The sequence below is a fragment of the Mustela putorius genome, unplaced genomic scaffold, assembly GCF_011764305.1.
Source record: "Mustela putorius furo isolate JIRA1106 unplaced genomic scaffold, ASM1176430v1.1 tig00001501_pilon_pilon_pilon, whole genome shotgun sequence".
NCBI classification, from domain to species: domain Eukaryota; kingdom Metazoa; phylum Chordata; class Mammalia; order Carnivora; family Mustelidae; genus Mustela; species Mustela putorius.
The window spans coordinates 53,583-77,889 of NW_025421769.1; the positions used below are offsets into that span (position 1 = coordinate 53,583).

Here is a 24,307-nt window from a genome sequence, read left to right on the forward strand (position 1 = left end):
GTGCCAGAGCACATCCAAGGCCCTGAAGCTGGGCCACGTTTCTCTCCTTGGGGGAGGGCTCTGCCACCTGGGCTGTGGTGTGTCTGGAATGGAGCGCCCTGGGTCTAAAGACTAGCAAACGCCTCCAGACAGGGCTCTAAGGTCTCCTGCCTGGCTGCCGGGCACTGTCTTTACAGAACGCTCCAGAGGACATGGTGCAGGAGATGAATGTTGACATCCGCTGCTCTCCTTCCCCAAAAGACAAGAAGCCGCACAGGGCCAACAGAGTCTGGCGCTGGCTCAGGGTGAGTGCAGGTGCTGGGGGGAGACCCAACCCCTGGGGCGCCCATGCCGCACCAAGGGCCCCACTTCCGAGAAGCCAGCCTGGCCTCCTAGAGTCCTGTACTCCCGTGAATCTGCATCCCATCTCTTCCCCAAACTGGCCCTCATGGTCCTGCCCACGCCTTGGACAGAAGCACTGCCATTGTCCACATACTTATAGGAGTATCATTAAAGAGACTTTAGACCAGGTCTCATCCCGTTGATCTAGACTCCTTTTGCCCTGGCCTAGGCATTTTCCTAACTCATGCTCCCAGGTGTCTCCATTGGCCCAACATTCCTTCCTCAGGTTATACAAATCTTGCAAATGATCATTTGCAAGAGTGAGTTGGGAGATTCTGATCCAAAGGGACATGGGGCCCATGGTACTCTGTCTCTTGCTCTGTGCTTTTGTTTTGATGGAACACATCTTTGGGGCTTCTAGGGTGAGGAACAGGGGCCTCACTGCCCTGCACGGCAGTCCAGAAGGCCAGTCATTTATCACCGGCATCTAGCCCTTTACAGGGGCAGGACTGGATATAATCCCCTTCTGTGGCTAATGAACAGTGCTGCATCCTACAGCCTCCGTGCCCTCCTATCCTAAGCGCTCTCACCTAAAACGTCTGTGTTCTCATCTCAAGAATGAGATATGTTGGGTGCCGGGGTGGCTCAGGGGGTTCAGCCTCTGCCTGCAGCTCAGGTCATGGTCTCACGATCCTGGGATCGAGGCCCACGTTGTGGGGGGGGGGGTCTCTGTTCAGTGGGGAGTCTGCTTCCCCCTCTCTGTCTGGCTGCCTCTCTGCCTACTTGTGACCCTCTCTCTCTCTGTCAAAAAAATAAATAAAAAATCTTTCAAAAAAATAAAAACAATGGGGCTATGTCATCAGAAATCACAGGATCCATACCACTCATGCAGGGACGTGCTACCAATACTCCGCTCACAAAAGGACCTGAGATACTAGCAAGTTCAGACATCATTTTCTTCAATTCTTTGTATGGATACCAAGAAACATTTTCTCTTTTCTTTTTTTTAAGGTTTTTCTTTCTTTCTTTCTTTCTTTTTTTCTTTTTTCTTTTTTTTTTTTTTTTTTCATTTTATTTCTTTATTTGACAGACAGAGATCACAAGTAGGCAGAGAGGCAGGCTGAGACAGAGAGGGGAAGTAGGCTCCCCACCGAGTAGAGAGCCCGATGCGGGGCTCGATCCCAGGACCCTGAGATCATGACCTAAGCCAAAGGCAGAGGCTTTAACCCATTGAGCCACCCAGACAAAAAAACACCCCTTCCTTAAAGGGTTCTTAATTGATTGGTTGATTGATGGATTGAGAGGGAGGCAGGGGAGAGTGGGGAGAAGCAGAGGGAGAGACAGAATCCTCAAGCAGACACTGCCCTATGGACACAGCCCTACGAGGAACGCAGCCTCAGGACAGGGAGAGCATGACCTGAAGCAAAACCAAGAGTCTTAGGCTGAACCCAATGAGACACTGAGTCACCCGATTCTTTTTCGGACTCTGGGCTCTCTTGTCCCACCTCTTGTAGAAGTCCCTGAGATCTGGGGGCTCATTCTGCCCTCCAAGCCCCAACCCTCCTGGTGGCCACAGCACTGACTCATGTCTCCTCTGATTCACCTCAGGGGGAAAATGGCTCAACCAGGAAGAGGAATAAGACCTTGATACTATGGAACACTCGTGCCAGTTCATTGGAGGCCATAATAGATTACCTGGTGACTGCCGTCCTAAAAGAAGATCTAAACTATGTTCACATGTTTCTCGAAATACATCGCACCCTTGCTACCACCCAGGAGGTGCTGGGCCTCCTCTTTGCAAGGTGAGCACCCCCTCCCCTTGCCCCTAACTGCTCCGTGGGATTTGGCCAATGCCTGGTTGTGAGACTTGGCAGGACCCCAAGCTTCCCCAAGCTTCCCTTGCTCCTAACTGGGGCAGAGGTATTATAGGGATTCAGTGGGGTCTTGTAGGGAAAGAACACTTGGTAGCCTGCGCCAGTGGAGAAGTCTGTTGTTGGGCCTGTGGGCATGCTCTTTGAACATTCCCGTGCCCCTCATGATGAAACCTCTGCCTCATTCCTGACTCTCACTGTGATCTTGAGCTGGGCTCCTTTGCCACTGAAAGGGAGATCTGAGATTCCTTCTGGGGACTGTGTGTGGGTGAATCCAGAGCAGGCAACCCTGAGGGTGAGCAGGGGCCAGGGCAACTCAGATGTCGGTGATGGGCTGGTTGGGGCCCTTTCATTCAGCAAGCATTCAGGAAGCCCCAGTAGGTGGAGGCGATTGTCTCGGAGCTGAATGGGATCCCTGCACAGAACAGAGAGCACCCCAGGGCTGCAGGCTAGTCGAGGGTCAGGCGGTGAGAGCCAACATCCACAGACATCTCATGTGATGCCCCCTGGCCTCCTCTAGATTCGGATGTGTTTACTCCACGTATGACGAGGTCGGCGGACCCCAGGACCAGCGCAACATGTGAGTAAGCTTTGGCTGCTCCAGGAGGGCCTTCCCTCTCCAGCAGGGCAGTAAGGGTACTGTGAGTTCGAGGGGCTACTGGACCTTCACGCACACCTCTGTGATTCCTGCTTTACGGTAAAGGTCTGAGAGCTTCTACTGGAAACTGGGAAGGTGCCCTGGGGAGCTGGGGTAGGTGTGTGAGCAGAGGGGCATGGAGGACAGCTTCAACCCCTGAGTGGGTCATGCTCCATCCCTGCCCCCTCCCAGCCCTCTCTCTGCCCCAATTCTGGGACCCAGAACGCAGGATTTAGGAAGCATCGCACAGCAGTCTGTTGGCACCTGCACTCGGTGCTCAGAGGGGGCTCAGGGAGAGTGGTGACCCAGTAGAGCCCAGGGGAGCAGCAGGCATCCCACACCCTGTGGGAGGTGAGTGTCAGTGGAAACAGACCCACTCTCATGGCACCTAGTGACTGGGCAGAGGAGGTAACGGTGGAGGTATGGGGAGGGTCCTGGGAAGGCTTGGCTAGAGACAGAGTCCCTTTGTTCCCTCCTCGGTTGGATCTTCACGGAGCAGAGGCGAGGCGAGTGCAGTGAGGGTAATTAAGAGGCCAGACACCACCCCTCCCTGGACACATGCAGTTGAATTCAAATGGCTCATGGGCAAGGAGACAGACTGAGGAGTGTGTCCAGCTCCCCTAAAAAGTCCAGAAATGCTCCCCCCATTGACCAAGGACTCCCACTCCCAGAGGCTTTTGGCCAGCCTGCCGTGTGGGAGCAGGCCTGTCTCAGGCGGGACTGCCAGGTCGCAGGTGGACAAGGAGTCCGACTGGTCTCGGACAGGAGCTGGAAGCCCAGGGGCCCAGGTTCCCACAGGGGTTCCCTGGGATATTGGTTTGGATGCATACCCTGTCCTCTGACTTCTCTGCCTCTATGTCTGTCCCCAGGGCCGTCTATGCCATCCTGGATATGTGGGTGGAAAGGTATCCAGGGGATTTTGTGCAGCCTCCAGAGTATCCCAACTTGCATGCTCTACTGGCCTACCTGCAGGTCAATGCGCCTGGCTCGGACCTGCTGCGCCGTGCCCAGCTTCTGCTGCCAGAAAGGCAGCGCGCTGAGACCACAGAACCAGAGGCTGGGGGTGAGGAGGACTGGGGTTAACTGATGTGGGCCTGAGGAGGAGGCAGGGTGGGCCACCCTGAGGAAGCCGCCATAGATTGTAGTTGGGCCGAGAGGAGTGAGTTATCTCAGATCCCTGTCCCCATGGGCTTCTGTTGGGGACACCTTCCAGGGGCTGGGTCTTGAACACAGGCCACGCTGAGTGGTAGGGAAAGGGAAGGGCGAGAGGGAAGTCAACCAAGCTGATGATGCTTTCTCTTCTTGGAGCTACATCACCGGCCCCGGAGCCAGATCAGGATGTGTCTCGGGAAGTTGTTCCAGCAGCCACTCTGGCACCCGCTGCACCTCTGGGGCCTGAGCTGGTCCCCGCCATCCCTGCTGCGGCTGCTCACTGTGGGATAGGAAGACCAGTGCCCCCCCCTGACCCGTTGGGGCCAGGGCAGATGGTCGTCAGGGCCCTCGTTCACTTCTCTGCCACGGAAGAGCCACCAGGCCTTTTGACTTTCCTGGATGACCAGCAGGGTCCTGCCCCGGAGCTGCCGCCCCCTGCCTCCGTGGAGCAAGCAGGCTCGGCCCCCGAGCTGCCGCCCCCTGCCTCCGTGGAGCAAGCAGGCTCGGTCCCCGAGCTGCCGCCCCCTGCCTCCGTGGAGCAAGCAGGCTCGGTCCCCGAGCTGCCGCCCACTGCCTCCGTGCAGCAAGCAGTCTCGGTCCCCGAGCTGCCGCCACCCTCCCTCCGTGGAGCAAGCAGGCAGGCCCCCGAGCTGCCGCCCCCTGCCTCCGTGGAGCAAGCAGTCTCGGTCCCCGAGCTGCCGCCCCCCCTGCCTCCGTGGAGCAAGCAGTCTCGGTCCCCGAGCTGCCGCCACCTTCCTCCGTGGAGCAAGCAGGCTCGGTCCCCGCCGAGCTGCCGCCCCTGCCTCCGTGGAGCAAGCAGGCTCGGTCCCCGAGCTGCCGCCCCCTGCCTCCGTGGAGCAAGCAGTCTCGGTCCCCGAGCTGCCGCCACCTGCCTCCGTGGAGCAAGCATGCTTCGCTCCCGAGGAGCACCTCGTGCTTGCTACAACCAGAAAGCGTGTCTTTCCCATCCCCCTTATTGCTTTTTTTTGTATTTCTTCTCTTTTGTGTGTATGTATATAATTACATACTAGATTTAATTAAAGACAGTAGAACTTGAGTTTACATAACATTTTACTTGCATTCTTTGCAGTGGGATATGGAGGTTTCATTAGGTCCATTCAGGGTGTTGCACAACCATGTCATTCTACGACGTTTCTGTCACAGAGACACCCGCGCTCCTCATCGCTCACTGCTCTGTCCCTCGCCCAGTCCCTGCAACCGCTGCTCTGCTCTCTGTCTCGGCCACTTCACCTCCACTTGGATTTTCCTCTGCCTGGAATCCTACAGTATGGCCTTCTGTGTGTGTCTGCAGAACAGAAGTGTGATTCCCCTCTTTTCAAACTTTGTTATACAAATAACATTTTATTACAGAGGAATGTTCCTGAAAGAACAGAGACCACGGGAAGCCCCCACATGAACTGTTTTCATTCTGAGCTAGGTTTCCCATTTAGAAGCATGCCTTGAAAAGCAGAAACCCTGAGAGAAATGTCTGGGTCCCTGAGACACCTTTACATGCTTTCAATTTCCCGGGTAGTCTGCGTTTCAACTATTCTGATGGGCATCTTATCAAATATTAAAATCATATCTTAAATATTCTCCTTTCTTGCTAACAAGTTAGGTCATCAAGAGGTCTTTAGGTTTTATTCAGACTATATCTATTTAGTCAATAATAACTTAAACATGAAAAAAAAAAAGGCACGTTCCTTCTACCAAGGAATAATCCCCCATCACACACGGCGTCCTTCTCTGCCTTTCCCTCTAAGTGTAGCGTGTGTGTGTGGGGGGGTGCGCACATGTTTGTGACAGAGTGGGACAGGGAAAGTTCAGGGGCTCTGTTCTTGTTCTACCTAACGTCCCCTCAGTGGACTGACACTGTCGCTCTGTCCCCTTGGGCATTCTCAGTGACAGCATTCAGGAACCCCCTCTGTTGAGCAACTAATTCATATCCAGTTATTTGACTCTCATAATGTAAGTGATAAGCATGTCTGTGTCATAAATGTCTGTTTTTTTTTAGAAATGATTCCTATAAACACCAACACCGAAACACACTTTACCCACATTTTTAGGGGACTGGCTGCTGTCTCCTCTATGCTGTCTTCATTAGGGAGAAGCATTGCTTTGGAAAGGAGGGATCCAGGATTCTATAGATGAGACCTGAAATCATGAGGAGGACAAGCCAGCAGTGATGACGTCGGGGCCCTGGGAATGACCATAGAGCATTGGGGAGGCTGCCCACAGCGCCCTCATATGTCCTCTCCCAGATGCTCCCCTGCCCCATGTCCTGGAACACACTTCACCCATGCCCTGTCTGGTGACATGCTCCAACCACTCCAGCCCCCCGGGCTCAATCACCCAGACTCTAACTGGAGCAACCAGACCCCCCTCCAGGCCAGCAGAGGTGCACAGGCCATGCCACTCCTCTCGGCTTGCTCCCTGTCCTTCCTGGCTGAACCCCATCCTCTCAGGGAGGAACCTTGAAGGACAGCCGGTCAGTGGGTGACAGACAAGTGTTCATGCAGATGGAGTTTTTGTGGCAAGAGCAGAGCCACTTGAACTGTGTGAGCAAGAGAGGCCTTTACAATGCACATCGGCTGCTCATGGAAACTGCAGGATGAACAGAGCCTCAACCAGGGGCTTTGGCACTGGACAGAGCTCATCCACACCCTCAGGATCCTCTGGCTGTGACCCCGTGACCCTGCCAAGCCCAACCTTGCTGAGATCTCTCTCCTCCCACAAAGTCGGGAAGGGGAGTCCCCTTGATCTGATGCTCTAATTGAGGTCGTCGTCAGTAACTCCTGTCTGTGCAGTTACTGGGCCACTGGTGGGCTGTTATTCTGCCTGCCAGCCTCAGTCTCCTCATCTGTGAAATGGTCCTAACACCTGCCCTACCATCTCATAGGATGACTATGAAGATCATACTGACCAACTGCGAGGTGTCGGAGGTCTCGCCAAGGCTTCTGCTTCTTCTAGACCACTCCCAGGTAAGTGATCACCCAACTATGCTGTGATTCGGAGTACAGGGCTTTACAGAGTAGAAAGCTGGGATGTAGCTTCATGGTTTTCAGCCATTTTCCCTAACTGATGTCTGGGAACTCTGAAGCATTCAGGGCCCACCTGGTCTTCTGCGGACCACCAGGATACTGAGATCATGCTGTCACCCCTGGGATATCACCCCACTTCACCCCTTGAACACTTTTAAGTCAGGAATGTCCCAGACAGGGGTAAACACCTAAATGTTTCAATCAAGCACCTGTCTGTCGATGGAAACTTTCCAGTAGGCTCCTTCAGGTAGGTGCCTCCCCTCGGATGTATCCATAGCCCTATCATCCGCATAACTTGTTCCCACCCAAGGGCCAAGGGCCAAGGGCCAAGGCCAGTCCCTTTCTAAGGAATTTCATTGAAAATTCGAAGCCTAAGTTCTTGAGAAGCTATTACCCAGCCCTTTGTAGGTGGGGCTGTCGTCTTCTGGGACTCCAGAATATGAGCACCGATGAAGACATGTGTGCACTCAGGAGCGAGTGTGCTTGTGCACACAAACACACACACACCCCAGGAGGGACTGTGGGGTGGGATCTGATTAGTAGCAGATTCCAAGAAGTTGATAGGAGGGAGGAAATTGGGAGGTATTTCCTACCTGTGACAGCACTCCTCTAACATCAGAGCTATTATTCAACCTATGCCTGTGGACATCTGATAGAAAGACATGCTGGATTCATCCATATTTTGCAGAGAGGACCATCCCTGTCAGGCACAATGGCTTATCTAAGGTCCAAACCAGGTAAGCATAGAGACTTGTGTCTGAAACCAGGTGTGTTTGCAAGCTGGGGCACTGGCTGCTCCCAGACCTTCCCTGGGGGCCTGTTCCGAGGGGTGTGTTGGGGTCACTGTGTACAGATGAGATGTGTCCTTGCATGCAGAAGGGGGAAGAGGAGATGCCAGACCGGAGCACTGTTCGTGTAGGGGTCCAACCAGGAGTGGGCCCCGGTAGGGGATCACAGGCAGTGATGTCACTGCCTGGATCACAAAGGCCCACAACTTGTAACCCCTGCAACCAGGACACACAAATGAACTATTTTCATTCTGAGCTAGGTTTCCCATTTAGAAGCATGCCTTGAAAAGCAGAAACCATGAGAGAAATGTCTGGGTCCATGAGACACCTTTACATGCTTTCATTTTTTTTCTGGATAGTCTATGTTTCAACTATTCTAATGGGCATGTTATCAAATATTAAAATTATATCTTCAATATTCTCATTTCTTGCTAACAAGTTAGGTCATAAAAGAGTTCTTTAGGCTTTATCCAGACTATGTTTATTTAGTAAATAATGATTTAAAGATGAAAAAAGGAAGGCATGTTCCTTCTACCAATGAACAATCCCCTATAATACACGGCATCCTACTTCTCCGCCTTACCCTCAGTGTAGTGTGTGTGTGTGTGTGTGTGTGTGTGTGTGTGCGTGTGCACATGTGCGCACATGTATGTGACAGAGTGGGCCGGGGAAGGTTCCGGGGCTGTGCTCTTGTTCTTCCTTATGTCCCCTCAGTGGACAGACACTGTCGCTCTGTCCCCTTGGGCATTCTCAGTGACAGCATTCAGGAAACCCCTCTGTTGAACAACTAATTCATTTCCAGTTATTTGACTCTCAAAGTGTAAGCGATAAGCACGTCTGTGCCATAAATGTCTGTTTCTTTAGGAATGATTCCTGTAAACACCAAAACTGGAACACGCTTTACCCACATTTTTAGGGGACTGGCTGCTGGCTCCTTTATGCTGTCTTCATTAGGGAGAAGCATTGCTTTGGAAAGAAGGAATCCGGGATTCTATAGATGAGACCTGAAATCATGAGGAGGACAAGCCAGCAGTGATGACGTCGGGGCCCTGGGAGTGACCATAGAGCATTGGGGAGGCTGCCCACAGCGCCCTCATATGTCCTCTCCCAGATGCTCCCCTGCCCCATGTCCTGGAACACACCTCACCCATGCCCTGTCTGGTGACACGCTCCAGCCACTCCAACCCCCCCGGGCTCAATCACCCAGACTCTCACTGGAGCAACCAGACCCTGCTCCAGGCCAGCAGAGTTGCACAGGCCATGCCACTCCTCTCGGCTTGCTCCCTGTCCTTCCTGGCTGAACCCCATCCTCTCAGGGACGAACCTCCAAGGACAGTGCCGGTCAGTGGGTGACAGACAAGTGTTCATGCAGATGGAGTTTTAGTGGCAACAGCAAGAGCCACATGAACTGTGTGAGCAAGCGAGGCCTTTACAATGCACATCGGCTGCTCATGGAAGCTGCAGGATGGACAGAGCCTCAACCAGGGCCTTTGGCACTGGACAGAGCTCATCCACACCCTCAGGATCTTCTGGCTGTGACCCCCTGACCCTGCCAACTCCAACCTTGGTATCCCTCAAATTAAGCTTGTGTGAGAGACGGGGCCGGACTTCCTGCTGACACCCCTCCTCTCCCACAGAGTCGGGTAAGGGGGAGTCCCCTTGATCTGACGCTCTAATAGAGGTCGTCGTCAGTAACTCCGGTCTTGCCCGCCAGAAGATGGAGCTAACCAGGCACACAAGATAGATCCTCAGAGAGAGGGCATTTGGGGCTCTCCCTGCAGGAAGAGAGAGAAACACCAGCGAGTGGGACTCCGTGAGAAAGGGGAGCTCTGAGCACTAGGGGAGGGGCGGCCGTGGGCTGTGCGCTGCCTTACTGGTCAGGGGCTCAGGCTTCGTGTTGGCTTGCAGGGAGTGCCCAGGCTTCATCCCACCAACAGGTCCATCAAAAACCAAACTGACCTCCATCAAACATTTTCAACTTCAGCCACGAAAAGGCTCTGGGGCCCTGGCAGTCAGGGAGGCCTAGGCGCGCGCGATGTACCAATGGTTCCACAGTGGGGGAAGAGTGGGACAGGCGTGATGGAACTGGGGGGCAGCTCATTTCCCTGCTTTGGGGAGAAAGAGCCCCATCACAAGACACCCCAATATTTGTTCTAAAAACAGGTGGCAGCACAGCGGGCTCCAGCTTGCCAGTCTCCACACGGAGGACTGTCCATGTCCAGGACACTAGCTCTGGGGGACGTCCTGCCCCAGGGCTGGCCTGGGTCTGATGGGTGAGCACCAGTGTAGTGGGATCCCATACTGGCGGGCAGGAAGGCTTTCTGGAAGGACGACTGGGTCAGGGGAGTCTGGATTGGCAGTCTGAAGGGACACAGTAGGGCAGAGGCCCAGAGCCCAGGACGGCAACGTGCTCCCAGGGGGCTACTCTGAGCAGGTCAAGCTGAGGATTACTGAGTATCTTTTGAGAGCATGAATCATAACAGTCAATCCCCCTAACAGCCCATGAGGAAGGGCAAAATGCTGTCTCTGTTGGACTCCGAAGGAAACCAAGGCTTTTCCTTTCTTTTCTCTTTCATTCATTTCTTGGGAGATGAGTGAAAATTTTATCAGGAAACAGATCATTATTAGATCTATTCTTGGAAACTTTTGTTTTAGATTTAGGCTACAATTTTTTAGTATGAAACATTTCAAACCTGTAGGGAATTTCAGAGAGCAGTACAATGAACACCCATCTATCTTTGTTGTAGAGTCAGCAGTTATTAACATTTGGTCGCATTTTGACTGTTGATCTATCTTTCTATAAATTTTGTTGTTGTTGTATCTTTTGAAACTTTAATAGGATTTTTATAAAAAAGTTAGGACACTATATAAAACTTTAAAGTCAATAGATCCCCAGGAATAAATGCAAGACAGAGGTCAACTGATCATATATAGGCTTTAAATCATAATTTCTTTCTTGGTTATTTCAGAGGATCAGACCATATATATTGCGGATCCACTTAAATAGACTTAAGATTCCAGCTTCTTTTCTATGTTAGAACTTCTCAAATGATGCTTCTCAGAGTTATCCTGATCTGAGAATACCACGGAAACAAACTTCTTTAGCCATTTTAATGCAAGTTGAAATTATTTTTTTTTTTTTTTTACAATGCTATTGCCTTTTGGATTATTCAGTTTGCTTCTGACATTAGCAACATCACCATACAGCCAGTAACTCTGCAAAAGATGGTTTTCTTAGCATGATTCACATAATATAAAACAACAAAGGGAAGGAATGTGGTTTGTTGCATAATTTAGAATCTGAATCCTTTGCTTCCTCCTTGGAAAGTGGTAATTCCCATAGAATGGATATACGGATTCAGGTCCCCCAATGTCAAAGAGGAATATGGGAAACATCCTTTGGAATAGAATGTGTTATTGTAAATAAGGACAGTTAAGCCAAATGAATGTGCTGCATGGTTTTGCCTGGATGCATAGACTTTAGGCTTAAATAGGCATGAAATTTACATGGACATTTTACATCAAGCTTTCCATTTAATAACCACATTGCTGGCTTATAGAAACTGCTTTCTTTGGAGTTCTAGTTCTGTAGAATAAAGGAGGTAAACTGTTTTCTTTTTGCTAAAATGACAAGCATAAGAATTTATATGAGAAAAGGTCTTTGAGGTCCAGGCTTACACTCGGTGTATCTGGAGTCATGTTATAGATTGTAATACTGCTGTTCATTAAGTAGTTTGCTTTCCATCCCTGCAGCGCTCCTCTCCGTGGCAGCTCAGGGGTTACTTCTGCACAAGTTAAACTACTCTGCCAGATGGAAGACAAAAATGCCATACAAAAACTTTTATGAAGTTAAAGGAATACTTTATCAATTTGAATGGCTCCCCCCAAACTCAAACTTTTATCTAACTCAAATTTCTCACTTTCTTTTATAAACTTATATTTTATTTATTTAGCTTTTTAAAAGTAGACTTCACACCCAACATGGGCTTGAATTCACAACCCTGAGAATCAAGAGCTGCATGCTTTACCAACCAAAACATCCAGGTGCCCTTGATAAACTTATTTTTAAAACTGTTTAAGATTTACAGAATGATTGAGAACTTAATTCCGATATGGCCCACATCAGTTTCCCTTATTATGAATATATATTACTCCCTACTACATTTTTACATGCACTTTCCTTCCAGCTAACCTTACATGTTTCATTAATCAACATATAAACTGTATGTGCCAAGCATTTTTTTACAATATTTTGTTTATTTATTTAAATGACAGAGAGATCCTGAGAGAGAGCACCAGCAGGGGGAGCGGCAGGCAGAAGGAGAGTGAGAAGTAGGCTCCCCGCTGAGCAAGGAGGCTGGTGCTGGGCTCCATCCCAGAACCCTGGGATCGTGACCTGAGTGGAAGGCAGACACTTAACTGAGCCACCCAGGTACTCCTAGGCCAAGCCTTTTGAACTTACTAATTTTATGTTGATAGTCTTCAAAACTTGTGGAAAGAATACACAATGGAATTAAAAGATGTTGGGAGCCACATTCTATCTTCCTCCAAAAATCATCTGGATCTTTTTTTTCCAGTCAAAATACCCTACATTTTTTCCTCATAGTCCTCTTATTAACCATCTTATAAGTTATCACTGATAATAGCATTTTCTAGATCACTGAAGCTCTAAACCCTCGATATTTCATTTTTTCCTCCTCCTGTTCAGTCACTATGAAATTTTTCTTTAAATTACAATTCAAATGCATCACTTTTTAATTATTCTTATGGTGATATCCATAATATCTAAAATGCTATTTAGGTTTTTTAATTAAACACACACAGAGGTAATGTGTAAGTGCTCAGGCTGCAATAACAAAATACTACAGTCTGGGTGGGAACCGAAATTTCTCAGAGATTTGGAGGCTGAGAAGTTCAAGATCAAGGTGCCCAACAGCTCTCCTCTTACCTAAGAAGGCTGCCTTTTAGCTGTATCCTCAAGAAATGGAGAAATAGAGGTCTCTAATGTTTCTTCTTATGAGGGAATCAATTCCATCATGAGGGCCCCACCCTTGTGACCTCATCTAAACCTAAGACCTTCCACAGGCCCTATTTTCAAACACCATCCCATTGGAGGTGAAGGCTTTAACACATGAATTTTAGAGGGACAGGATTCAGTCCACAGGAGGCAGCAATGCCCAACCTCAACACTAGAGAAAGTGCTGCATTAAGAGGAATTGTGAGGCCCGAGCTTAGATTTGTCTTATGGAGGACGAATGCTAGCCTAAAGGCCACTGGTGTTTCATCAAGGCAGTGCAGGGGTGAAAATTGTGTTTTAGGAGAGCAAACCTGGTGGTTGCTTATGGGATGAATTTTACTGGAAGAAATCACAAGTAGGAAAACCATTTGCGGGAGTAATGTAACAATCTCTGAATAAAGACCCACATTATGATGACAGCACCTTAAATGCACCAGACATGAAGCTTCTCCTGATGCTTCTACAAGAGGGGATCTCTTCCTTAAATCTACATTTTTCTTGTGTTTAGGGGTTGCTCTTGGAACTCTTAAATTCCGCACTATATTGTGTTTGTTTCTGTACTTAGCCCTTCCACCTGGCAGTTCCTCTGGTAGGTAGCAAAGAGGCGTCAGAGCAATGCAAAACCCAAAGCCAGAAGGCAGCCATCGCCACGATGGGCCTGGAGACCCAGACTCCTACCCAGCAGGATATGCTGCAAAAACTTCGTGGACTTGACCACATCGCTTGACGTCCAGGGGGTTTGCTCAGCGCCACCAACGGGATCGGCCACCCCCCACCAAAGGACGCTCTCTGAGCTTCCTGGCTGGCAACTCGCAATGACTGCGCTTATCGGGCTCCAAAAGCTGTGGAGGGGATGAATGAATTGCTCTCGGTTCATTTCCGAACTGTCAGGGAAAGACAAGCTACCCCTCCTCCTCCGGGAAGGGACGGCAGCCGACCATGGACTGAGCGCGCCTCCGTTCCTCTAACAGGGCTTCGACTGCTCAATAGGGCCCCCCCCCCCCCACATTGGGATTCCACGCATCCTTTTACCAGTAAGGAAAGACATAAGCAATAATATTCAACAGGCATGAAGTACAGATTATATCAACAGGTATGCAAATACAGAACTAAGGGAACGGTTTTGCTGTTTAACGCCAAGCGCCTACCCTTTAAGAGCACCGGAGTCCCACCCCTCCAACCCCGCTCCCGACAACCCCCCGGTCCCGCAGCCCGCCCCCCCCCCCCCCGCGCAGCCCCCCCCCCCCCCCCCCCCTCCGCCCCCTCCCTCTGTCCACTCCCCCCTCCCCCCGCAGCCCGCACCCTCCTAGGATGCCCTGCGCCGGCGTGATCCACTGCTCCCATCCCAGGTTGCCTTGCGCGGCGGGCTCGCTCCCGGTTACGTGCGCGCGGCGGGAGCCGGAACGTGCTCTCGGGTGGTTGCCCCACCCACCTCGGCCTTGTTTGTTCAGCCTCTAGGGCTTGAAGTTCCCGCCAGGTTGCGGCTGGGCAAGAGCGATGCTTCCTGGCCCGCCTTGGCTTTGAGGAGAGAAGAACGTCCAGAACCCCTGCAGCTGCCTTTCGGCGCTGAACCCCGGCCGCCATGTCCACCGGGTTCTCCTTCGGGACCGGCACGCTGGGCTCCACCACCGTAGCCCCCCGGCGGGACCGGCGCAGGCGGCGGTTTCTCCTTCGGGACGGGGACATCTAGGTAACTGCGCTTCTGCGCCTTCCCGGCCTGGTCCTCTCCGTGAGATCCCGTGGGTGGGCCCGTCCCTCTCCCTTCGCGCTGGGTTCCTTTCTAGTGGGTCTGCGAAAGAGAAAGACAGACTTGCGCAGCGCCAGCCTCATAGTCCTGCCGTTCGGGGGCCTGGTCGGGAGGGTGGTCATAGGGTTGTGAGTCCCCAGAATCCACAATGGTTCACCCAGTGTCCCTGTCCAGTGGGGTCTGGCTGGGTGAAAGGGCCTGGGATTTCACGCTGAGCCCTAGCAGTGCGGCAGTCTGAGGCACAGAAGGAATGAACGACATTGTGGGTCATTCTGGCGTTTCAGAAAAAGACAATAGAAAAATTTTAAGGGGGACAATTAGAGTTTTATCGCTGATAATTCAGAATTCATTGCAGGATATACGGCTTTGGACATTCCACTGCTTTAATGATTTCGTGGTATTCTAAACGAGCTCACCTCTTGGTACCTCATGGATCCCTGTCCTTTTTTACTGCAGGTTTTTTGTTTTAAATATACGTGTTGCAGCATTTCTTGGTGGTCATTTTGAACAGTGTGCGTAGTAGTATTCGTGAGTGTTATGGTGGAATGACTCACACTGTCTTTTAGTTACACTGAAAACTGTAGGTAGCATATTTATCGTTTTTGTGCAACCTGCTAAAGCACCGCTTCAGGCGATGTCGAAATACAGTCAGCAGAGGTTTAGAAAGAGACAATAATAGTCAAAGGTCATTTTCATGGTGAGAGATTTAATTTTTAGAACTCCGACTTTTTAAGGTAAAAGGGGAGGAGTTCATTACATCAAGAAGTGTGCATAGAAAATGTTACAAGGTATCTATCTCCTGAAGCTTGAGGGTTGTCATTGTAGAGTAAAAAGCCAAAAGTATCTTCCTTATATTAAAAAGGGGAGGTACAGGGGCGCCTGGGTGGCTCAGTGGGTTAAGCCTCTGCTTTCTGCTCAGGTCATGATCCCAGGATCCTGGGGTTGAGCTCCGCATGGGGCTCTCTGCTTAGCAAGGGGCATATCCCCGGCTTCTCTGCCTGCTTGAGAGCTCTCTCTCTCTCTGTCAAATACTAAATAAAATCTTGAAAAAAAATAAAAAAAACATAATTTACCAAGAAAAGTGGGGGAGGTACAGACTACACAGTCAAGGAAAAAGTCTGGGAATTTCCCTTAATACCTCCTTTTCTCTCTGCACCCGTAATCAGCAAGGCCTGCTAATTTTAATTACCTAGTTTCCATTTGCTTCACTTCCAGTGCCACCGCCCTGTTGCAAGCTCTTGTCATTCATGGAACAGATATTTATTGAACACAGTTCCATATAATGGACTCTGTTTTAGATGGTGAAATAAATAAGGGTACTGGCTCTTTCTTCCAGGTTTTCAACCAGTAACCCTTCTCCGATTTGGCGAGAACTATTCCTATCATCTCCTACTTAGTTCAATGGAATCGCAATTGCTGTGTCAAAAATATAGTTTTTTTTAAAAGATTTTATTTATTTATTTATTTGACAGACAGAGATCACAAGTAGGCAGAGAGGCAGGCAGAGAGAGAGGAGGAAGTAGGCTCCCTCCTGAGCAGAGAGCCCGATGCAGGACTCTATCTCAGGACCCTGGGATCATGACCTGAGCTGAAGGCAGAGGCTTTAACCCACTGAGCCACCCAGGCATCCCGATTTGGTCTCTTTAGGTAAATCATTTTAGGGAAGTTACTCTCCAAGCCTCAGTTCCCACATCTGGAACAGAGATGCTGATGAATAAAGTACTTAACATTATATCTGGCACTTGGTAAGTGCTCCCTAAATGTTACTTTCTAAGTCCACATTAGGGCATGCTGGAGAAGTTAAAACAATATTCCTGACCTGTTGGAGTCAACAGTAACACATTCTGATGAGCCATTGGCAGATAATAGTGGGTTGAGGCAAAACTTGGTCCTGTTTGGGGTAGCTTTTAAATAAATTTCTCTCCTGTAGAGAAAATTCTCTTTTGCTTTCTTGAGTAAGAAGATACCACTTTGATGTATTTCTTCGGTAATGTTTTCACATTTAATTATGAAACAGTGCCTTGTGTCTTCAGGTATCTTAAGTTGTCAAGAAATTTTAAATATTTAGTCTAAAAATACATAATTTCAGAAAAAATAAAAATAAAAAAAATTTCATTGTGCGTCTTTCTATATTAATTGAAGAAACCAAATGGGATCACTGAATTATTTTGGAGGGAGGACAGCATAACTACCATTTCCTTAATTTGAGGTCTTCAAAATTTGCCAATAACATTTATTAAAATACCTTTTTAGCTCAGTTGATTAAGTGTTCACAGTTTTGTGCTTTGTTGGTAATACCTTAAACCCTGTTTTGCCAACCTTCTGTACTTCACATTCCCATGTTCCTAGAGATTATTTTAAAATCAATGATAAACTAAGACACCCGGCCCGCTCCATTTTTTTTGAAAGATTTTATTTATTTATTTGACAGAGAGAGATCACAAGTAGGCAGAGAGGCAGGCAGAGAGAGAGAGAGGAGGGAGCAGAATCCCCGCCGAGCAGAGTGCCCGATGCAGGGCTCAATCCCAGGACCCTTTTTTTGACCCCCTACTCAGTGTTGATGACTGGTTTCAAGTTCTGTTCCCCTCACAGTGATTGGCTGGTGTAATACAATGTATAAAGTGTACAGTAGAATTTATTAAGTTCCTAATGATGGCAGTTATAACATTTATTAAGTGAAGTTAATTCACCATGCATAATCTCTCAATCTTTTGCAAAAAATCTGTTAAGTGGACAAAGTTATTAACATTTTGCATATGAGGAAACAGAGGATCAAGAAGGCTAAGTTATGTCACACAAGTCCCAGGACATTGGAGAGTTGGCACTGGAACCCAGCCATAACACCGCTACCTCCTTAAATTGCAGTGTCCCAGACATAAGCTTTTTAAAACTGACCTTGACTTCTCTTGGGATTATGTCTGTTTGGAAGGGCAGGCAAGACAGAATAAAGATACCTATGTAGGATGAATGGGAGCTCCCATTATGTTATGTGTTATAGTCTCTTTTAACTCTCCTGTACAATTTTTTGGAGTGTCAGGTTGTTGAGACATTTTGTTCATTTTAATAATTTGTTCTCCCACTATAGTTAGCAAATATGAGCCCTTGAGTTTTGATAAGAACATTTGAAAGTTGTGAACTTTGTTCACATCACTTGCTATCACCAGCTGTTCTTTTTGAGCTTTCAGAAACTCTGAAGAGAATTTCTGCTTATGAACACATAATCTGGATAGAGGGTAATTTTTAGTTTGTATTTTCCTCTTGCCAGGTTATGTTTAGTCCTTTTCCTCTTCTCACTCCTACCCCAGTTCTTGATGCTGTTTTGGTGACAAGAAAAGTAACTGTATCCCTCTGTCCCTGCCTAAATCCATGAATATGGTGATAAAGCAACAGAGAGGTGGCAAAGATCACTTAAAAGAACTTTTCTGAGTATGTTTTATTTTTCTTTATTTAGTAGTTGGGAAAGAACAAATGTATTTAGAAATATGGACTATACGTGAGTCATTCAAGAGGAAAATGATCCACATTCATAGGACTTCTCTGTGGCCATTTTAAAATACGCTGTCAATAAAACTTAGAAAAGGAGAATATGTGATACTGTTTATGATTTCCTTGGGATCTGAAATCTTTTGTATGTGACTTATTTTTAAAGAGAACAGGAGACTATTTGAATTGGGTTGGTTAAAAATAAATTGATAGTTCTTTTTGTATTCTATGGCAATATATTGAATATGTGAAAAGAAAAGGAAAGTGTTTAACCTTGAAGAGTTAATTTTTATTTTTCTTTAGGAAATACTGGTTCCAGTAGACTTTATTTTGTGTTCTTTATAAGTAAGAAACCCTTCAGTGGGTCTCAATTTTGGAACTCTTGGAAGCACTGCAACTCCTGCCACGACATCTGCTCCTTCAGGTGGTTTTGGAACCGGGCTCTTTGGAACGAAACCTACCACTGGGTTCACTCTGGGAGGAACAAATACAGGTAAGGAGGATTGTCACATTTCAGGGAGTAGCTGTGGGATATTCTTTTTAAGGTTCTGGTTTATATCTCTGCCCTTTATAGGGATTGTCAGACCTAAAAAATGGTAAATATTAAGATTAAAAAATATATAGGGATGTGGACTTAAGGGCCAGTGGTAGGCCTTACATCGGTTATGATCTATTCTAGTGTAAATGAAAACACCCATTTAGGGGTTCTTGGATGGCTCAGTTGGTTAAGGGTCTAACTCTTGATTTCCACTCGGGTCATGATCTCATGCTTGCAGAATGTGACCTTCTTTGGGCTTTAAGCTCCTTGGGGAGTCGGCTTGAGATTCTGTCTCTATTTCCCTATCCTCCTGTTGCATACTGCCTCCTCCTCCCCCAAGCTCTTTCTCAAAAATAAATAAATCTTCAAAAAAGAAGAGAAACAAATTTGAAGAAATGTGATTTTTTTAAAGAAAGATTTTATTTATTCATCAGAGAGAGCGAGAATAAGCAGGGGGAGCAGGAGGCAGAGGGAGAGGCAGGCTCCTCACTGAGCAAGGAGCCCATTGCAGAACTTGATCCCAGGACCCTGGGATCATGATTTGAGCTGAAGGCAGCCGCTTAATCAATTGAGCCACGCAGGCATCCCAAGATCTCTTTTCAAAATAACTTCTTTTTTGGTATACTTGACACAAAGAAGATATACCTCTTTAAATATAAAGAATTAATTTAATTTTTACGTGAGAGTATATAATGCAGTGTTTCACCTTAGTGAAGATAAATTAAGTTTACCAATTGGGACGTTTTTTAATTTGCATATATGGGGCAGTCAGCATCCTTTCTTGCTATAACATTATAATTTACCATCCTAAGAGACGTTTTAAGTTTTTATATTATTAGAAGAGTTGTTTCGATTGGAAAAGGGCAAGAGGTCAAGGTTTCTGGTAGACATTTTCGATAATAAAAATCTGTTTTTTTAATACTTAAAGATATTTGGTTATTAAAAATATGTGTCAGTAATGCTGCCACTTCAAAAGCTTATTTCTTTATTTACTCTTTATTCTGTACCGTCAAGGCCTCTTGGTCTCTGTTACCACTTTATGCATTGACATTCCAGCTTTGATTGCCACTTTTCACAGCCACACATAGAAAATGTAAGAACTGCAGGAATGCGGGAGCCTCTAGTGAGCTCCTTGAAACGACTTTGTGTGCCAGTGTTGGCTTAGAGTAGCTTTTTTTTCTCCTTGCCTAATGTTGTTATAAGCAGTACTTGTTTGCATTAAAAATCTTATTCCCTATATAATTATATATAGCCGGTAATATGAAAACCAGTGCTCTAGGAAGAACGTTTCTATTAGCGGTCATGGTAGAAGATACTGGTTGTTGTAGTATCATATCCTGAGGATGACTCTAAGTCTTGCCCTTGTAATAACCCCCCCCCCCAAAATGTCATCTGCCATTGATGATTAAATTTTATTTCTCTTTTTGTCCCCAGGCATAGCAACAAGTATAACTACAGGATTAACTCTGGGTAAGAATTTTTGGAGGAAAGATCCCAGATCTGTGGTTTTCTTCTCTTCTCTTTCTTATTATCTCACAGAGCTGGGGTATAGAAGGAAGCATGTAAGGAACCTAATAGATCACAGACACTGACTCATTATACAGCCTTTCAGTACTGGAGTTTTTTTAAAAAAGTCATGATGACTGTTTAATTCAGGAAAAAAACTTTAAATATAGCAATGGTTTTTTTCCTCTGGAGGTTTATTTTACATTGTATTTTTATAGTCATTTGAACCCTTTTAGTGGGAAAAAAAAAAAAAAGCAACAAACTCTAGACGAGAAGTCTTAGAATTAAGCCCCCTGTTGTAATTCCAAATCATTGTGAGATCTTAGGTAGTCATGTAGTATCTGGCAGCTTTTGGTGATCTGTAAAACAAGGGTAGGACTGAAAAGTTTTTGTATTTCTTTTCAGCTCAAAAACGCCATGGTTCTCTGTAGCGATACACCAAAGGGAATGTGAGTAAGTAGGATGACAGTTAATAATGTCAAAGGAGGGAGAAGGGGTGTGGGGTTATGGACATTGGGGAGGGTATGTGCTTTGGTGAGTGCTGTGAAGTGTGTAAACCTGGAGATTCACAGACCTGTACCCCTGGGGATAAAAATATATGTTTATAAAAAGTAAAAAAATAAAAAAAAATAATGTCAAAAGAAATGAATGAATCAAAGGACAGTGAGGAAACTCAGTCAAAGTTAAATTTATTAATTTAATTAACATTTGAAGTAAACCAAAGATTGGTGGACTTTGTTCATTTGGATGCTACTCACCTGTGACCAGCAGAAAGTGTAACCCATCTGTTCACTACCAGAGTTTTGGACAGGATTGGCTTCGGGGCAAGCAGTTGGATTCTCTTGTTTTCTGAGATTTTAGAACCCATACAGGATTTTAGAGCACTGTACCCTGGCAGGAATTTCTGGTTGTGGTAAGGGCAATCCAGAAGTTTAATTTCTGGAAGCTGCTTCTCTCAGTGCCTTTAGGGAAAGCCAAAATGCAGGTCATTATGTATTTCCTCATTTAATAGTTTTAAGCAGCTACTACTTCCTAACTCTGTGGCCTTGGGTATACATAATGCTTTGAACATTTAGTATTAGCTGTTGGTGTGGTGATGATACTGGTGGTGCAGGTGATACTAATGTTGTCAAGAGCATGAGCATGAGTAAGGCATTCAGTGGGTGATGAGGTGAAGGTGACTGGCAGGTATAGTAACATGTTCTTGTATGACCTGATAAGTGCTCTAACATGTATGAAAGGCACCAAGAGAAGTAGAGGAAGATAAGAGTAGAAGTTTATTTTGGGAGGCAGGAAACATCATTCCTGATGGAGACGTGCAACTGCCCAGTCATAAGGGGACTCAGGGAAGTAGGAAAAGTGTTTGGTTAGAATTTAGGTTTCAGAAGTGGGAATGGTAGGGAGAGAGGGGGTGTGTGAAGAGCAGATTGGAAGTAGATAGGAAAGGTGGTTGTGTGTCACGCCTTTTGACTCTAGGGTAGAGATAGTATAGAGCTAATAAGAGCCTTCAGTCAGAGAGAATCACCAGGGTATTATTTTTTGTTGGTGTTCTCGCTTCTTCTTTTTTAAAGTAACTGAAATAATTCCAAGAAAAGATTAAAGTTTAGAGGGACAGAAACAAATTAAGAGGTTATAATTGTTCTTGAGAGGAAGATGACCTGAGCTAAGGGTTTTGAAGATGCTCGTAATCCAGAGCTATTTCTGCAGTAGAATCAGCAGGATTCGTGGCTAGTAGAATGCAGGAGAGAGAAGGGATGTCAGGGGTGATTATGGTTTCTTGCTTGAGCAACTGCGTGGACCACAGCAGGGGGTTTAGGAAACGTTTTTGTGTAGGGAGGCGTAGAGGTGGAACGTTAAGGGACATCCCGGTAGAGCTAACCAGTGGAGACTCCGGCAGGTGTAGATTTAGGCCCGTGTTGCCCTAGCTGAGATTCTGTAGTTGGGAAGTATGGGAGCAGGCCTGGAGCCGTAGGCAGTATCATTTAAGAACTGAACAGAGGAAGGAGATGGACAAAAGCAGACTGGAAGGAGTAGCCAGAGTTGACAGAAGTACAGGAAGAGGAAACAGTAGAGAATGGTGGTTTAAATAGCGTTGGAGGGGAGGAATATTTTTCTGTTGAGTATAGAGCAAAGGAAGGGTAAGTGCTGTTTTAGGTAAATCCAGGGGTAGAACTGATACTGGATTTCAATATGACCACATTGATGGGACTTTTTCTTGCTTTTCCTAAGATCATAGCATCCTCTTTTAATTATTCATCATGATTTGGCTCCAACTTCTATATTTTCCTTTTTCATACTTACCCACATATCTTTCTAGCTACAAAAGTAGGGTCACGAACTTTTAGGGATCCTGATTGAAACCGATGTAATACATATACAGTCCTGGTAAAATAGGATTTGTTTGTTTGTTTGTTTGAATCAGGAACGCCAGCTACTACATCTGCGTCTACAACAGGTTTCAGTTTAGGATTCAGTAAACCTGCCGCATCTGCCACACCATTTGCTCTCCCTATTACTTCTACCTCAGCTCGTGGTCTTACTCTTTCGTCTGCTCTGATGTCAACTCCAGCAGGTGAGGCAGAAAGGAAAAGTCATGTTTTGTGGTTGAATTTTATTTTGTTTTTGGCTAGTGAATGTAGGTATCCACCTTATTCAAGATAACTTGAAAAGTTTTCTGCTTCTCAGTATTGACTGACTATATAAAGAAACAAAGAAGGGCCTGTTTAAGGAGCCTATAAACTATTCTAGAGAAATTTATCAAGAAATGGTAAGTTGTAGAGTCTTGGATCATTTGGTATCTAAGTTCGTTGCAAAACAACTTGACCTTTCAAGCCCTGGTTTTAAGAATGGCTTTCCATTTCAGGCATCAGGAAAGGGTATTAGCGTGCTTCAAAGAAAAGGTTTTAGAACACAAGTATTAAATATTTATTCTAGTCAAGCAAAATACTAAAGTATCAATTCAATTGGCAGAGAATACTTCATATTTTCCATCTTGGATTGATTTTTCATTTCTTTCTTATTTTGAAATTAGCTTCATGTTAAGGATTCTGTCGATGTTTTGAGTATATTAAGGTATACTATAAATATATTTATATATAAATATAAATGAATGAATAATAGAGGAGACATGATACTATAAATCATGTAATATAATACCATGTAGGAGTGAGAAGAGCTTTCCTCTGATTTGAAAACATTGTATAATTATCTCACATAGCAATATAATATCAAGAATTTTCTTTAACAATTTATGTGTTAGGAAAAACATACTTTTTGGCTTTGAAACATGTTAAAATCATAGCATTCCCAGCAATACATGGCTATTTAATATCAGAAGTTTTACTCAACACCTCGTAGGTGTCTAATACTTGGTCGTGTGGGAGAGATGAAGGAGTATGACCTGGTGTTTTCTATTAAACAGCTCTTTTATGTCCTCCGTTCAGGTACTAAATTTAGTGAAGAAAGTCTGGGTCAGTGGAAGGGGAAAAAAGGAGTTGGTGAAGATAATCTGTAAAAATTTGTAGCATTCAGGTTTGCATTATCTTTCAGATACTTGTCTTTGTCACTGTAGTCTCACCTTGTAGGTATTCAAAATATCTCCTAATAACTGAATCACTGGATGACTGTAACATACATTTCTTTGTAGGATAAGTGTTTAAACATCTCTCCTAAAGAGTCCTATGAGAGCAAAACACAAAAATAACAGAAAGGGGAGGTGGAGGATTGTTTTTGTGTCTTTCTAATGAGTTTTTAGGCCTGCTACAATTTTTCTTAGGCTCTAGACACACGTCAGTGCTTGATTTATGGTTGTGCTAACTAAACATACCCCTGTTTTTTTTTATTTTTCTTTAATGGACATTCATTTAGCTGTATTTTATTTTTCACACATTGTCAGTATTTAAATCCACTCTTCATATATCCCGTGCTTTTATTCAGTACCTCTACTGTTTCCTCTGTTTAAAGTAAATAGCATCTGTCCAAAAAGAACCACCAGTTATGTGAGCTTGGTAATGCATGGACTTAGATGATTTACCAATGCGTGGTTTAAAATTTTGCTACTTGATTTACAAGCATACCTTCATGACTTAAGATTAACTGTAGTTTAGCCCCTTCAATTCCTTTTGTCAGTGAGGTAGGATTTAAATAAATGAAGTCTATTTCTTTCATTAAATATTTCTTGAAAAAGCTTGGGAGTATGAAATTTGA

At 46.1% G+C, this 24,307-nt stretch overlaps 2 protein-coding genes across 2 annotated transcripts in view; both read left to right on the top strand.

Moving 5' to 3' along the window:
- Positions 1-7,081: 7,081 nt before the first annotated feature.
- LOC123394119 (ral guanine nucleotide dissociation stimulator-like) overlaps positions 7,082-24,307 on the top strand; it is a 153,818-nt gene continuing 136,592 nt past the window's right edge. The window contains exon 1 of the mRNA XM_045087800.1: positions 7,082-7,269. The gene's annotated coding sequence lies outside the window, so the exon portion shown is untranslated. The remainder of the gene's footprint in view (positions 7,270-24,307) is intronic.
- The window catches only part of LOC123394121 (ligand of Numb protein X 2-like), a gene marked incomplete at its 5' end in the record, with an annotated part of 105,917 nt that continues 100,012 nt past the window's right edge, over positions 18,403-24,307 (top strand). Inside the window, 1 exon segment of the mRNA XM_045087803.1 lies at positions 18,403-18,550. Coding sequence (XP_044943738.1) covers positions 18,403-18,550 — 148 coding nt within the window.